The following is a 14,482-nucleotide window of genomic DNA, read 5'->3' as shown; positions in this document are numbered from 1 at the left end:
CTCTATCGACTTTATCCTTCTATTTCTCTATTACTATTCTATTTTATATTATTACCTAACCTCTTCGATCGTTACCTAGTTATACCTTAGCATACTTAATACTATTTACTTAATTAAATTAACGTAATTAATATTATTTATAGGAATAATAGGAATAGCTACCTATATAGCTATTACGAAGGCCTCTAACTATAGTACTACCCTCTAAGTAGCTATTCTACTTCTTTTTTATATAAAGGAGAACGTTCTTATTTATATACTATATATAAATTTACTATAAAAGACGAGGGAATACGTTTTCGAGAGTATTCTTAAGCTTCTAATCGAAATCCGTAATAATAATACTAAAGGCCTTAATATTCTCCTTCTCTATTACCTCCTTTATATAAGTAATTACTTACGTATACGTATTAGTATTCTTATCGGAGAGGAGCGTAAAATAGTAGCTAAATAATATATAAATTATAGTTACTTTATTTACTTAGAGGAGAGGTATATCGTAGTAATTAATTTATAGTTTTTAGTTAGAAAGAGGCTACTTAATAGCTTATAAACGAGGCTATTAAGTATAGATAACTTACTTTATATATAATATCTATAAATAAGAGCTTAATATTCTACCTCTAGATTTAACTAGATTAAGAGTAAGTCTAGAAGACGTATTCGATCTTCTATATAATAGGGCTATAATATATAATATAATAGTATACGTCTTCGTTCTACTCGAGAGTATTAAGGAATAATTAAGTAAGAGAGTAATAGCTTTATTAAGCCCTCTATAGCTAATTATACTAGTTCTTTATATTAATATTAGATAAGAGGATATTTTAGCCTTTATTAATATATTCCTTCGTAATCTACTAAGTAATTTACTTATTAATTAATTAACTAATCGCTATAAAAGCGTTAATATAACTTATAATATTAAGATCGTAAGAAGCCCTCCGAATTATAGGCGATACTTTAAGTCCTACCTCTATAATAATAGAGTAATTATAAGAGTTATCCGATAAGATAGGTACGTATCTCTATTAGCTACCTACTTCCTTAAGAGCTCCTCGCTATAAGTAATTAATTTTAGAGGAAGGCTTCTATTAGAGACTATTAAGTATACTAAGGTATAACTAGGTAACGATCGAAGAGGTTAGGTTATAATATAGAATAGAATAGTAATAGAGAAATAGAAGGATAAAGTCGATAGAGGAAGGATAGGATAAGATAATAATATCTCCGGAAGGAAGTATCGGATAGAGAAACCGATCGAAGATTCTAATAGCCCTTAATTTCTACTATAGAATAGTATAGGTTTCGTATAAATCGAAGGTAGGTAAGGGGTTATTTAATTAAAGAATAGCTTTAAGGATTACTTATTAAGAACCTAATAGAAGTAAGGGCGGTCCTGAAAAGTATCTATTACTAATACTTAAAAACGTATAAATTAGATAGGAATTACTATATAAGGGGAAGTAACGAGCTTAGCTAAAATTATATATATATTAAGTTATCTAAAAACTAGAAAATAGGTCTAGGGGATTAGATCTATATATAATAGACTAACCCTCTGAATCACCGCCTGGACGGGGCGCTTAGACTACCTTAGGACCTACGGGGAAGTAGAGTCGGTTTTTATCTAGCTTAAAAGCTAAGCTAGTAATAGATAAGAGAAGTTAACGGCTTATTACTATAGGATAGCTCTATAGAATGTTATAAAAAGTATACTATTCTATAGCCCCGCTTTTTCTCTTTCTAATGATATATATATCGATATAGTTTAGCTTTTACTTTAGCTACTAGAAGGGTTATAAAGCCCTTACTCCCTATAGAGACCCTTTAATAGAGAGGGTTTACTTTTCCCTTAATCGTAGAGGAGCTTTATCTACGTTATCGGGCCGTTCCTAGCGCTATTAACCCTCTTCCGGATCCGTTTTATAGTTAATCCGTATCCTTAGGAGGTATAGTAGTCGTAAACGATTTTAAGTAGCTCTTTATATATATTTATAGTAAAGGAGATAATAGGGGAGTCGGTAATAGCCTTAGTAACGGTTAGTAAGTCTATTAGTAAAAGAGGTATCGTAGAGGCTTTATTTAACGATAAAATAAAGCGTTAGCGATATCTAAGGGGCTTAGAATAAGCGTATTAAGTAGTATTATTATATTTAAAGCTATTAATAATCTAAGGGATAGATAGGGTAATTATAGAACCTTAGGGGGTTACCTTACGTTACTTTATTAGCTAGTTATAGCTAGCCTTTAGCTCGGAATTCATTAAGAGATTCCCTCGAGACTCGAAGGTATAAGAGACGAGGATAGGTATATAGTTACTATAGCTAATTTTAGTAGTAGAGCTATATCTATAGCTTACCCCCTATCTAGTATAGTTTTACCCTTATCTAATAGAGTGAATAGCCTATAAGGGCCGAGTAAATAGCCTTCCTCGCCTAGAAGTCACTGCCTGAGGGGAAGTTCCTAGTGTGGTGGCCGAAATGAAACCCCCATAAGAGCAGCGACGTAAAGTGTCCAAGCTCCCACCATCAACCGTGAACAAGAAAAAAGTTGATGAGAAGAAGCAAACATATATGGGACTTGCCACAGGCTTCGGAACCCCCAGGATACCAGCGTGAATACATTGTTCACTGTGAATGAGTCAATTGGACCTTCCCGAGCTTCGATTGACCAGGTGAGCGTGCGACAAGTCTCGGCAGTTCATGTTGTACGGTGCCATGCACTTCGATTGTGAACGCTTCCCCGGCGATGGAGAAAGCACTCTAACGACCCACCTTGGAAACCTAGGGGGGTCAACAGGAGTCCGCCACTCAGGGGTGGGGCGTCAAGAACTAATGCAAATGCATTGCCTGTTCGTGATGCTGGGTCGCCCTGGGCCAGTACAGCAACATGACTGGTCAATGGCTGATGATGCCCGATCCTGCAGTACACAGCGGGACAATGTGACGTTCTTCACAAGCCCATTTGTGATACCTCGATTTCCATGATCCTCCTGTGTGTGGCAAGTGACTGTGCATTCAGGCCTCGTCTCGCACTTGCGCTCGAGCCACAACCGCTCTCTCAATGGCCTCTGCCACGGCCTTCCGGCCCTCGGCACGGAACATGACATCGTTGTGAAAGGCGCCTTGTACCGTCTTCTTCTCTACCAGCAATCCGAGTTCGATACACCGTTGTTGCAACTGAGCTCCATGCTCCGCTGGGACCAGCTCGTCCCTACCCCCCTCTACCAGTGTTATGTATGGTTCACCTGTCGTATCGCCCCGACGCGCAGCTATCATCTCAAAGTTCTTCAAGGAATCCAGATGGTTGCGAAGGAAAGGCCAAAGATAGCGATAAGGGACCCATTTAGGAGGATATAGCGCCAACAGCATTGCCCTTATGGATGTGAAAGGCGTCTCGAGGACAAGGGCGCCGGGTTTTAGAGACTGTGAACACTCCTCCCAAGCAGCAAGGTTCGTCGCGACTCCAGACCCGATGCTCTGACCCCAGAAGACGATGAGTGGCTTTGGACCATCCTCTCCATAAGCCTCTGCATGGATCTGGCCGACAAATCGAAGCGCGGCTTGTGCGTCAAGGTTGATGCCTTTCTCGGACGGGCGCCCACGCGATGTCCAGTATCCTCTGTAACTCAAACACACCATTGTATAGTGTGCCGGCTGGCTCGAGCCTTGCAGTGCCCTCAAGACCCAGGACAGATCCTGCAGCCTAGGTGGTAGAGATGACGCATTCCCTGCGGTAGGTCAGCACTTGCTAGCCGTTACGGATGGAATGGGACAAACCCTGAAAGTAGAGAATGTAAACCGGAGTTGCAAGGCCGCGCCCAGCAGCAAGTGACGATGCGCCAGCTTTTGAGCCATCGCACTCTACACTCGTCATGCAAACGGCCAGATCCGTGCCATCGGCAGCTCGTATCCTACGCGCCTGCCATGATATGCCTCCACATTGTCGGGCGTAGTCCTCAATGCGCTCGCGACGTGCGTTCGGCGGCAGACCCGGCATGTATATGATCTTGTTCTGGAACACCACCATCATCATGCATTTCCATATCCAGAGCGAGCCCAAAAGCCCGACGAACATGAGTGGCGGGAGCCAGAAGACTTGTGATTGCAGGTGTCGTTTGGCAGTCTGGGGCAAGATGGTGAAGCGCGCTGGTGATAGAACAACGCGAGGCGTGGTGCATCGCAGCGAGGAGAAGCCTGCGCAGCTTGAGACTCTAGAAGTATTCGAATGGCAAACAGAGGCGCGCACCGCCTTCAGTGCCATCCTTGCCATTGTTTCCCCTCGATGCTGTTTGCGCTGTTGTCCGACATTGGTCCGGGTCGTTCGACGGAGGTCCGTGGTGTGAAGGATTCGCTCGGAAGGGCAGTCATTCAGAAGAACGACATCGTAGATAGAAGGTCTCGGTATTCAACGTTTCGAGTGAGCGGTGCGAGCAACATTGTTGTGAGCTTACGATGGTTTCATTCAATAGAACACGCTGGGAGTCGAGCTCCAATCCTAACCTGGGTGCCCCACTAAAGTGCATGTGTCGCTGCTGTCGACTTCCACCATTTGAGTATAGACTAACCACCACCATTGCTGGAAGGACTTGAGCCGAACACAATGCTCGTACGTGTCTTCATCTTCTGTCAAGAGACCTGATGCGGAAAACTCTCTCAAACAAACCCCACTCATCAAACAATCAGGTTCTCAATAACATCTCTCACCTTACCCCGCAAAATGGGCTCCGCACAGCAAAATGACCCGGTCATTATCGGCTTCCCTCCAGCGTCGGATGCTGAACGACTCGACTTCGTCAACGGCCTTGTTGACGTTGTCAACAAGGCATATGCCGAGACCGAAAGCGAAATGTTCGTCACGGGCTACCAACGAACAACCCCAACTGAGGTTGCAGGTCTCATCCGCACCGGCCAACTCGTGACTGCCACTCGGGATCCAACAGGTGAACCTGTAGGTTGTGTGTCGTTGAAGGCCATGTCACCAACACGGAGTGCATTCGGCATGTTGGCGTTAGGGGCGGCCTACCAAGGTTCAGGCTTAGGGAGAAAGCTCATCCAGTTCGTCGAAGAACACAGCCGAGCCCAAGGATGCGAAGTTATGCAGCTTGAGCTTCTCGTGCCGACGACTTGGGAGCACCCTTTCAAAACAAGAATGAACGCTTGGTACTCTAAATTGGGCTATCAACTGGTAAAGGTGGGACAGTTCGACAAGGATTACCCAGCTCTGGCCCCGTTGCTCTCAGGCCCTGCCGACTACAGGATATCTGAGAAGTCGTTGGTATGAAGGTCCTCCAATTTTGCAATGGTTCAGAAGCGCAACCCAGGCCTCAAATCATAATCAAGCATCTGTCGTCCTAAAAGCAATTGACTCCCCATCCGGAGCTCTCCGTCTCGCTGGGTTGATGTTGACATCCTTTTCTGTGCTATCGTGACTGTTGTACCTGATAAAACCGCGCCCACTCATTGCTGTACCTTTATACAGGGCATGTTGAGCTCACACTGAGACCGAGGAGAGCTTGAAGCAACGGACCCAGACTGGCTTTCGAATCTCGCGCCTATCGGTTTCTCTTTTCAGTCGGGATGCCGGGTTCTGCGTTAGCCCGTGCATCTTCATATGTAGAGACCTGGGGCTTGAGCATGGTCTAAGGAAGCCTTCATCTAACTTTGCTTCGTAAGAGACAGTACCGGCTCGGTGCTCCCGTTATGGTATTTATTGAGCACTACATCAGATGGTATAGAGAATTGACCTTATCAGAGTGAGCGGCAGCATATCTTGAACCACATTGTGCCAGTTTCCCACGAGCTGGGCATCAGGCTTGACAGCGGCTGTGGTCGTACATTGGCCTTAGGTTTTTCTCTGTTTGTTCCGCGGCGGCCAAAAACTCATCAAACCTGTCTCAATGGTAGAATTCGGCCTCGTATTTAGTGTGGACTATGCCATCACGATGAACAGAGAGAGCGGTCGTGACGAAGGAATAGGCTGGAGTTGATGTGCTGGGGGCACGCTAAGCAAGGCCTGGAATGCGCTGGATAGAAAAGCCGTCATCACAGAGGGCCCAGCCATTGGGCCTACCACGTAGAGCGTGCCCCGCCAGACACACATGCCACTTCTGGTACCGGATTACCTGATCAATCCATCGACCGTCGCCTTTCTCCTCTACCTTACTCAAAACAAATAACATCACCCGTCCGTCCACCCCGTTACCCGTTTTCACTTGCCCGTGGTTGCAAATTGCCAGGTCTACGCTTTCAACATACTTCATTTGCATCCCGTACCAACGCGAGCGAAAACATCGACTCCTTACCGTTCAAACCCTCAGCAACCCCTCGCCGCCGTCAACCCCGCCTTTCAGTGCCATGGCAGGCTCCGAGGAAACCGAGAGGCCAGCCTCACCACACATTGCGCTCCCTGACGAAGGCACCACATCACCCAAGGCCGAAGATCAGCCAAGTCCCGGCATCAGGAACAGCAAGGGCTGGGACGGCAAGCTGCGTGTCGAGCGCACCGCCACGCTCGCGAACCCGGAGATTCTCGAATCAGAGCCCGAGTCTGACGATGAGAATGTTTTGCCTGGCGAGGAGCTACCCGCAGACGAAGGTACATAACGAACCCCCCTCCTCCCGTGTGCCCGGGGACCGTGACAAACTGAGAATGGCGGCACATTGCTGACACGGGCTTTCCCGCCTCTCCAGATCTCCTAGACGGAGAGGACCCGGATATTGACGAAATCATCGTGTCTCACTCGCGCGTGGGCTCCATCCCCGCTCTCCGCCTCGAGCGCTTTCAAAAGGTGATACGCCTCTGCCTGCGCCAGAACAGCATCCAGAGCATCGACGGCCTCGCGGCGCTCGCCCCGACGCTGCAGGACCTCGACCTCTACGACAACCTCATCAGCCACATCCGCGGCCTCGACGAGCTCACGCACCTGACGAGCCTCGACCTCAGTTTCAACAAGATCAAGCACATCAAGAACATCAGCCACCTGACCAAGCTCAAGGAGGTCTTCTTCGTCGCCAACAAGATCAGCAAGATCGAGGGGCTCGACACCCTGACGGGCCTGACGAGCCTCGAGCTCGGCTCCAACCGCATCCGCACCCTCGAGAACCTCGACGCGCTGCAGAACCTGGAGGAGCTCTGGGTCGCCAAGAACAAGATCACCGCCCTCGACGGCCTCGCCGCCCTGACCAAGCTCCGCCTCCTGAGCATTCAGTCGAACCGCATCCGCGACCTGAGCCCTCTCGCGGACGTCCCGGGCCTCGAGGAGCTCTACATCTCCCACAACGCCCTGACCTCCCTCGACGGCCTCGCCGCCAACAAGGCCCTCCGCGTGCTCGACATCTCCAACAACGCCGTCGCCTCGGTCCAGGGCCTCGCGCCACTGGCCGCCCTCGAGGAGTTCTGGGCCAGCTACAACCAGATTGCCGACTTTAACGAGGTAGAGCGCGAACTGCGCGACAAGGCGGCGCTGACGACCGTCTACTTTGAGGGCAACCCGCTCCAGCTAAGAGGCCCCGCCGTGTACAGGAACAAGGTCCGCCTGGCGCTGCCGCAATTATCGCAGATAGATGCCAGTGAGTTCAGCCCTGCCCGAGACACCCATCCCCGCCGTGCAAGATGGTGTAACTGACCTACCTGCCTTTGCAGCTTTTGTCAAGACGTGATGCATTAAAAAAAGAAAAATATGAGTTGACGTACAAGAAAGTAATGGAAACGATACCACGAGCATTGGGCAAGGCGTTCAGGAAGGTGGAATAAATGGGCATAGTTCGTAGAGAGCCGGCTTCCCGACCGGGGTTACTGCAAGTGTGTCCCGTTGCAACGTTGGCGAATACCACGTCATGATCACATGCATGGGAATGTAGGAAGGGATATGCAGGACGGAGGAGCTAGCTCCGATGAACCATGTTTAAAGTTTCAAAAGACCTTGTATTCGATGTCGGCAGATCACAGTCATGCCTCTCTAGATACAACCAGCAACAGCGCAGCGGAATTTCTATGCCCCTCCGTTTCTGCGTTCTTTTTGCAAGAGATGACCGCCTCCGGCAGTCCCGTGAGCAACAGAACCGGAGGCCCGGCTCAGCCGGCAGGGCCTCATTGGACCGGTTCCCATAGGCGGGTAAAAGGATGTAAGTCGTTAAGTGGGTAGGAGTGAGTATAATCGGAGAGGAGTGGGTTGGTGTGGATACGTGACTGGACATGGCATTTAGGCGAAGATCCAGAGCTTCTCGGTGGGGAAGTAGTTGGCGGGCTGGTTGAAGCGGGTGTTGATATCGAGGGCGGAGATCTTTTCAATGTCCTCCTCAGAGATGTCGAAGCCGGTGACGTCGAGGTTCTGGGCGAGGATCTCGGCGCGGTTCGTCTTGGGGATGACGGACAGGCCACGCTGGGTAGACCAGCGCAGGAGGATCTGAGAGGGAGCCTTGCCGTACTTGTCGGCAAGGGAAGTGATGAGCTGGTGCTTGAGGAGGGGCTCGAGCTTCTTGGCATGAGGGAAGTCGAACTCGGCGAAGGAGGCGGGGCCGAAAGAGGAGTAGGCGGTCACGGCGATGCCCTCGTTCTGCGCAAGACGGATGAGGTCACGCTGGACGAGGTAGGGGTGGTGCTCGATCTGGAGGGTGGCGGGCCTGATCTTGGCAGTGCGCAGGAGGTCGTAGACGAGCTGGCCCTGGAAGTTGGAGATGCCGATGGAACGAGCAATGCCCTTTTCGACCAGAGACTCCATGGCGGTCCAAGTCTCGGCGATGGAGGCGTTGGAGGTGCGGATCTCCGACTTGCCATCGAAGTGCCAGCCGGGAGGGTAGCGGACCTCGGGGTCAACCCAGGCGAGGGCAACGGGGAAGTGAATGACATAGAGGTCGAAGTAGTCGATGCCAAGGTCGGCAAGCTGCTTGCGGGCGATAGGCTCGACCTTGTCGCCGTCGTGGAAGGTGTTCCAGAGCTTAGAGACGAGGAAGAGCTCCTCACGCTTGACGAGACCGTCCTTGATGGCGCGGGCGACACCCTGGCCAACCTCGACCTCGTTGCCGTAGTCTAGACATGTCAGCTTCTTGTTCGTCGGTACTTGATGTGAACTTTAGAGCCAGGTGAAAAGCATTGGTGAAGCCCAAAAAATGTCAATTGTTGATGTCGCCCCGCATGACGCTGTTGAGCCTTTGTGAAGGGCACCAGGTAAGGTAACGAGGGGCAGTACAAGTGGGGGGGCGACAGGGGGCACCGTCACAGCCAAGACTGACGGACACAGGGGGTCGCGGCGGTACAGCGGTGCAGTGCACTACGTAGGTAGTAGGGGGTGCATGGTGGGGTAAAAGGAGGGGTAAATTCGACCGAAAAAGTCGCGACGCGGAAGGTGGGATGCAGCTTTGACGGATCATGACGGTCGCGGCCAGAGCTCCCAACCCGAGCCATTGACGTTCTGCCTGGCCATGCAGCGTACAGCAGGATTCTCTGGGGCGCCGTCACGACGTTCCGCTGTGCTTGTGTTCCCTTCTCCCTCGCCACACCATGCAAGGAGCTGCGGAGGGGTCGCAAGGACGTACCAGCAGCGCCGTCGAAAAGACGGTATCCAGCCTTGATAGCATTGTAGACGGTGTCGGCGGCAATGGCGTTGTCAACCTTCCACAGGCCGAATCCGACCTGGGGCATGTCGAAGCCCGAGTTCAGCTTAACGTTGGGAATGTTGGCCATTTTGACGGTGTTTCTGTGAAGGCGAGACGAAGGGAGAGGAGAGGTAGTGGTTGGTTGTAGAAGTTTGTTGGTCTTTCTGTCGAAAGAAGGGGGGGTATCACAAGTGGTAGAGAGAATGAGGAGAGAGGAAGAGGAAGATCAGGAGGAAGGGATTCGGACGGTCGACGGGATGGAGCAGATGAGTAAGTAGATATTTATAATTGACCTCTTCTCAAATCAAGTCCTGCCTTCCTCCTTCTATAGCCTGGCGTGAAGCAAGTCATCATTCCCTTTTTTTCCCCCTTTCCCCTCCATCGCGCCCGCTTGCCTGCCCGCACGCCCCCCCTTCCAACCCAACGGGCCTGCCTTTTGTCCAGGTTGCCCCTCATCCCTCACTGCCGCCGCGGGCGTTGCTGGGCACGCCCACCACGACAGGCCCGGTGACGATGGTGGGATGCGCGAGACGGGCTGCTCGCGCAGGAGAGATGACGGCACCTGGTCCATGTGCTAGTGTAGAATGTCCCTAGTCTGTGGCCTCCCGTCCCTTTTTGCCAGGCGACAATGTTACTGATTGGCATGGCTAATACTGGTAAAGGCCAGAGCCGGGCCAATGTGGGACGGGGAAAGAGGGGGAGTCCCCATTCGCGCGTTTAACCCGTCGGGGGGCACATCCAAACTTGTGACGGCTGCCCTTCTTTTTTTTTTTGAGCAGCCCCGTCTCGTCCCTGGTGTACATGTACATGTCCACTAGGAGGGAACTCTGGCGCAGAACCACAGCAACCACCTCCCCCCCCTGGCAAAAGCACCTGGACTGAAACGTAGCTTCCGCCCTGTTATCCCGGCCAGGGCGGACCGTTCTGGGAGCCGGAACTCGGCGCAATTGGCTTAATTTCCAGCCAGGCATGAGGGACGCAAGATGCAGCCCTCTCACGTCGGATCAAATGTGTACCTTTGTACATCACTTGACAGCACCAGCACGTGGACGGCGGGTTTGGCCATCGTTGACTGGACGGACTTCTGCGGTGGAGGATGCCCCTTTAAAAAAACAGGTTGTACGTCTCTGAGGAGAAGCGACACCATGGAGGGTTCACCTCGCCCCTCATTTGGGCGAACTGCCGTGCCAGGTTCTGATAATAAAAGACGAGTCCCTCGACGATCATGAAGAGACAGTTTGGTTGCTTCGGGCCATGGGTCAAGTCAGTTGTAATCTCGACAGCCCCTTCCGGAACTGTCAAGTCGCTCCGGATCTGGGCCAGCCAGTCATTACGACACCCGAGCTAGCCCGCAACGTCCGGAGAGTCACCGGGAGATCTCAGGTACCCACAGGGTTGCCTCGCCTCGCGGATTATCGTCGCACGACGGCCTGGTGCCTGGCTATACAGCCTGGGACACGGGGCGTGAAGTGGGCGAGAAATGGCTGTAGGTAAACCAGCACTAGCCATTCCCTAGCTGTGGGCCCTGGAATATGGCAAAAGTTGGGGGGCAATGGGGGCTCTCCAGCGCTGGGACCCTCTTCGGTCAGTGGCGGGGAAAGAGCCAGCGAGTGGGTGAGTGGGCGCAGGTGAGGTAGCGTTGAGTCGTTATGGGGTCCTTCCCATTTAGCCTAAATGCTGTTTGGCGCGGCTAATCCGATGCGCTCCAAATCCATCTCGCAGTTTCCTCGCAGATTTCCCGGATGTCACCAACGTGCTCTGACTGTGGCAGGACCCGCCAAGCTGGCTTCGGTGTGTCCTGCCCACCTGACCTTGACTCGACAACACAACAACTGTTTGGAGCCATACACCCTCTTGATGCATTCTCAGGGCTTCAGCCCAATCGGCTACTACCCTTTCTATGCGAGTGGTCAAAGCCTCGAGGTTCTTCCTGCCTTGGAATGGGTAGCCCTTTGTCAGACCGTCTCCTTCCACAGGCCTTTGTCTCCAACGCTCACAAGAACCGCCCAGGTGGATGAGCTACATTGCACACCACAGCCTTGTCAACTACTCGCGGGTCGGCCAGCGTCAGGATAATGGCCCCCTCATCCGGAGTAGCATGCTCGCCGCAGTCATGTCTTGTACCTATGGCCCAGAAAGAATCTGTTCCTACCTTTGTTCCAAAACCGCACATCCTTTTTTTTCTTTCCATTATGAGAGTTACCATCCAGCAAAGGAATGTTCATTATCGTCCTCACTATCATCCTCATTCTCTTCCTCGTGATGCCCACTCTCACATAAAGGTCGCACGTCCTCTTCCTCCTGTGGGATGACACCGACCATGTCGCGCCAGAACGCTAAAACCAAACTGTTGGAATTCGAAGTAATACTCCCATCATCTAACATGGCTACCAACTATGGCAGAGCCCCAGGCCACCTCAAGCGGGATGAATCAGTCTACGCTGACGAGGATGATCCCACAGGTCTGGTCCGGCGGAACCTTGAGTGCGGAGATGCTGCTCGATATAGAGGGCAGGCAACGCGACCCATGAACGCAGATGGTACATTGGCGCCACGAAAGCTCAACAGCAAGTTTCCATCCCTCCTCGCAGGCCAGGGAAGGCCCATAGATCAGCTGGTCGAAGCGTTACAGGAGCCTGATCTGGCCGCTGTCAGGGACAGGAAGCGCAAACGCGATGAGGAGAAGGGCGCCAATGTCGGCATGGGCATCACCCTGGAGAAGCTGTTCGGTGTCAGCGGACGTGGCATCGCGGGTCTTGTCAACGTGCCGGCCGTCAATGGAGGCCAGCCCTACCAGTCCGTCTGCAAAGTAGACAGGAGGAACATCAATGACGTTGAAAAGGAAGAAGGTCTTCTGCAAGTAAGAATCACAGAGCTGACCTCATGGAGAGCCTCGGGATTAATGGATTGAACTAGGACTTCGAGGGCTGCAAGCACATTGTGCAGTATGACCGTAACACGCGGTACTTCAAGAATCTCCGTCGCTCCAAAAAGGGAAACAGCCGCAAACCACCTTCACAGTACAAGGACAGACTCAATATCGGAGCGGATTGGAAGCGAAACTTTGTCATGATGGAATATGCAGAGCTGGGGAATCTGCTCACTTGGCTTCAGAGGACCAGTGCTCATGCTGCCGATCCCAATTCCAAACTCGGCCCATGGCCAAACAAGGCGCTGTGGCACCTTCTCGAGTGTCGTATGTCTGACACTCTTGGTTTTGGTGGTATTATCATGTTCTGACCTTCTTTTGTAGTGACGCGGGGTCTGATTGGCATGGCGTACGCTCCTCACGGCGAAGCTAGTGATCAGCCTGGCAAGGTGACTGATGAGACTGTGCCTCCATCTCCAGCACCCGAGGTACGACAAAGAACGCACTTTGACCTCGATCCTAATAATGGTCAGCCTGCTGTCGCCCTCCGATTTCCTTGTTCGCACGCTGAGTCTCGCTAGTCTTCGTAAACCACATGGGCCGAGGCCATAAAGGCAGGCCTACGTTCAAAGTCAGTCTTGCGCTGTTTTCTTCTCCAGAATTCTTTGCTGACTGTTTCTAGATTGGTGATTTCGGCCTCATGCAGGACTTCAGTCTCCTCGAGGAGAACCCTAACGCCTTTTCGTAAGTCTTCTAGGTCCCTTTTCTGGTCATTTCTCCTGCCACGGCACACTTACACGACTCACAATAGCGAGAGAAAGTTCTGGCAGTTAAGGAGTACTGGAAAATCTGGTCACTTTGTACCGGTAAGACCATGAGTGTCACTGAGCCACGATCGGGAAGAATACTTATACTTTTGCAGGAGCAATTCTGTCAAGAGTGGGACGAGTTCAATAACTTCATGGGTTTCAACAACAACGGGAACAAGAATCGGTTCATCGGCCAGGGAGATCTCAAGCCTCCTGTCGCCGGCAACTACGGCATGGCTAGCAACGTCTTCCAGGTTGGCATCATCGTAAGTGATTCCCCCAAAAGCCGCACAGCGCAGCACTGACAGGTGTCGTAGCTCTGGATGGCCATCACCCTACACGTTGCTCCAGGTACGAGAGCCTTCAGAACGCCACTGGAAGCCGGCGTGGGCGTCATGGTCGACAGCACTTTCATGCGCTCAAACGGGCAGAGTCTCCGCACGTACGGTGGGGCCCTCGAGGACGAGAGGTTCAACCACGTAGAGGGAGTCCTTCGAGAGCTCGTTATCCGGTGCATGGCCCACAACCCGGCTGACCGCCCTGACCTCTCTGAGCTCATCGAAGTCATTGATGACCGTCTCCGATCACCATTCAATGTTGACGGCGACGAGCTAGATCAGTGGTATCAGGACCTGTTTGGGCGCCCACCCCCGCAGGCTGATGGCAAGGATGAGGAGGGTAATCCTATCGCCTCTGATCTTCCACGAACAGGGTTCAGCAGCCAGATTTCCAATGAGAGAGCCTCACGCGCCAAAGCGGAGACGGGTGGCTCGAGCTCGTTAACGCAGAAGGAGCTTCAGACATTGCGGGACGCGCTGAGCGTCGCCAAGGCTGTGAAGCGAAGGGCACCTGCGGGTTCGGTCTTTGGTGAGTTGATCAAGGTGTTGCAGAAGGTTCCGGGCGTCAAGAAAGAGAAAGAAGCTGCCAAGAAAACGGCAGATGACATGGCTGGCGGCGAGGACAAGGGAGGGGAGGGCGACGGCGGTAACGAGACTGAAGAGCCCCAGGGGCGCAGCCAGCTTGAACAGCGCCGCGCTGGCAAACGTAAACGGCCACCTAGCATCTCACGGCGCGAGACCAGACAGCAAGCGAAACGCAGAATGGCGGCAGCCAGTTCCGGCAGGGCTGCGATTGCATAACAGAAGACTCTAGTTGAGAGACGGGCTCACGAGCAGTCTGTCTCCGGAGTTGGGCTATGAATGGAT

The 14,482-nt window shown here is 51.7% G+C and overlaps 5 protein-coding genes across 5 annotated transcripts; 3 read left to right on the top strand and 2 right to left on the bottom strand.

Annotated features, from left to right (window-relative positions):
• Positions 1-3,753: 3,753 nt before the first annotated feature.
• D7B24_005761 (uncharacterized protein) lies at positions 3,754-4,528 on the bottom strand (the record flags this gene model as incomplete). The annotated part of the gene is made up of 2 exons (XM_028639910.1): positions 3,754-4,299; positions 4,457-4,528. 2 exons carry the CDS (start codon positions 4,526-4,528, stop codon positions 3,754-3,756), a joined length of 618 nt encoding a protein of 205 aa, XP_028495837.1.
• Positions 4,529-4,722: 194 nt separating this feature from the next.
• D7B24_005760 (uncharacterized protein) lies at positions 4,723-5,286 on the top strand (the record flags this gene model as incomplete). Its single annotated transcript, XM_028639909.1, has 1 exon — positions 4,723-5,286. One exon carries the CDS (start codon positions 4,723-4,725, stop codon positions 5,284-5,286), a length of 564 nt encoding a protein of 187 aa, XP_028495836.1.
• Positions 5,287-6,359: 1,073 nt separating this feature from the next.
• D7B24_005759 (uncharacterized protein) lies at positions 6,360-7,664 on the top strand (the record flags this gene model as incomplete). The annotated part of the gene is made up of 3 exons (XM_028639908.1): positions 6,360-6,600; positions 6,696-7,574; positions 7,648-7,664. The coding sequence occupies 3 exons, from the start codon at positions 6,360-6,362 to the stop codon at positions 7,662-7,664; spliced, it is 1,137 nt and encodes a 378-aa protein (XP_028495835.1).
• A 542-nt stretch (positions 7,665-8,206) lies between these two features.
• Positions 8,207-9,687, bottom strand: XYL1_5 (NAD(P)H-dependent D-xylose reductase (XR); the record flags this gene model as incomplete). The annotated part of the gene is made up of 2 exons (XM_028639907.1): positions 8,207-9,063; positions 9,540-9,687. 2 exons carry the CDS (start codon positions 9,685-9,687, stop codon positions 8,207-8,209), a joined length of 1,005 nt encoding a protein of 334 aa, XP_028495834.1.
• A 2,295-nt stretch (positions 9,688-11,982) lies between these two features.
• On the top strand, positions 11,983-14,416 carry D7B24_005757 (uncharacterized protein; the record flags this gene model as incomplete). The annotated part of the gene is made up of 7 exons (XM_028639906.1): positions 11,983-12,459; positions 12,516-12,795; positions 12,853-12,956; positions 13,151-13,212; positions 13,280-13,334; positions 13,391-13,543; positions 13,595-14,416. The coding sequence occupies 7 exons, from the start codon at positions 11,983-11,985 to the stop codon at positions 14,414-14,416; spliced, it is 1,953 nt and encodes a 650-aa protein (XP_028495833.1).
• Positions 14,417-14,482: the final 66 nt, after the last annotated feature.

Source organism: Verticillium nonalfalfae (genome assembly GCF_003724135.2).
Source record: "Verticillium nonalfalfae strain VnAa140/NRRL 66861 chromosome Unknown scaffold_37, whole genome shotgun sequence".
NCBI lineage: Eukaryota > Fungi > Ascomycota > Sordariomycetes > Glomerellales > Plectosphaerellaceae > Verticillium > Verticillium nonalfalfae.
This window is presented reverse-complemented; position numbering and strand designations above follow the sequence as displayed.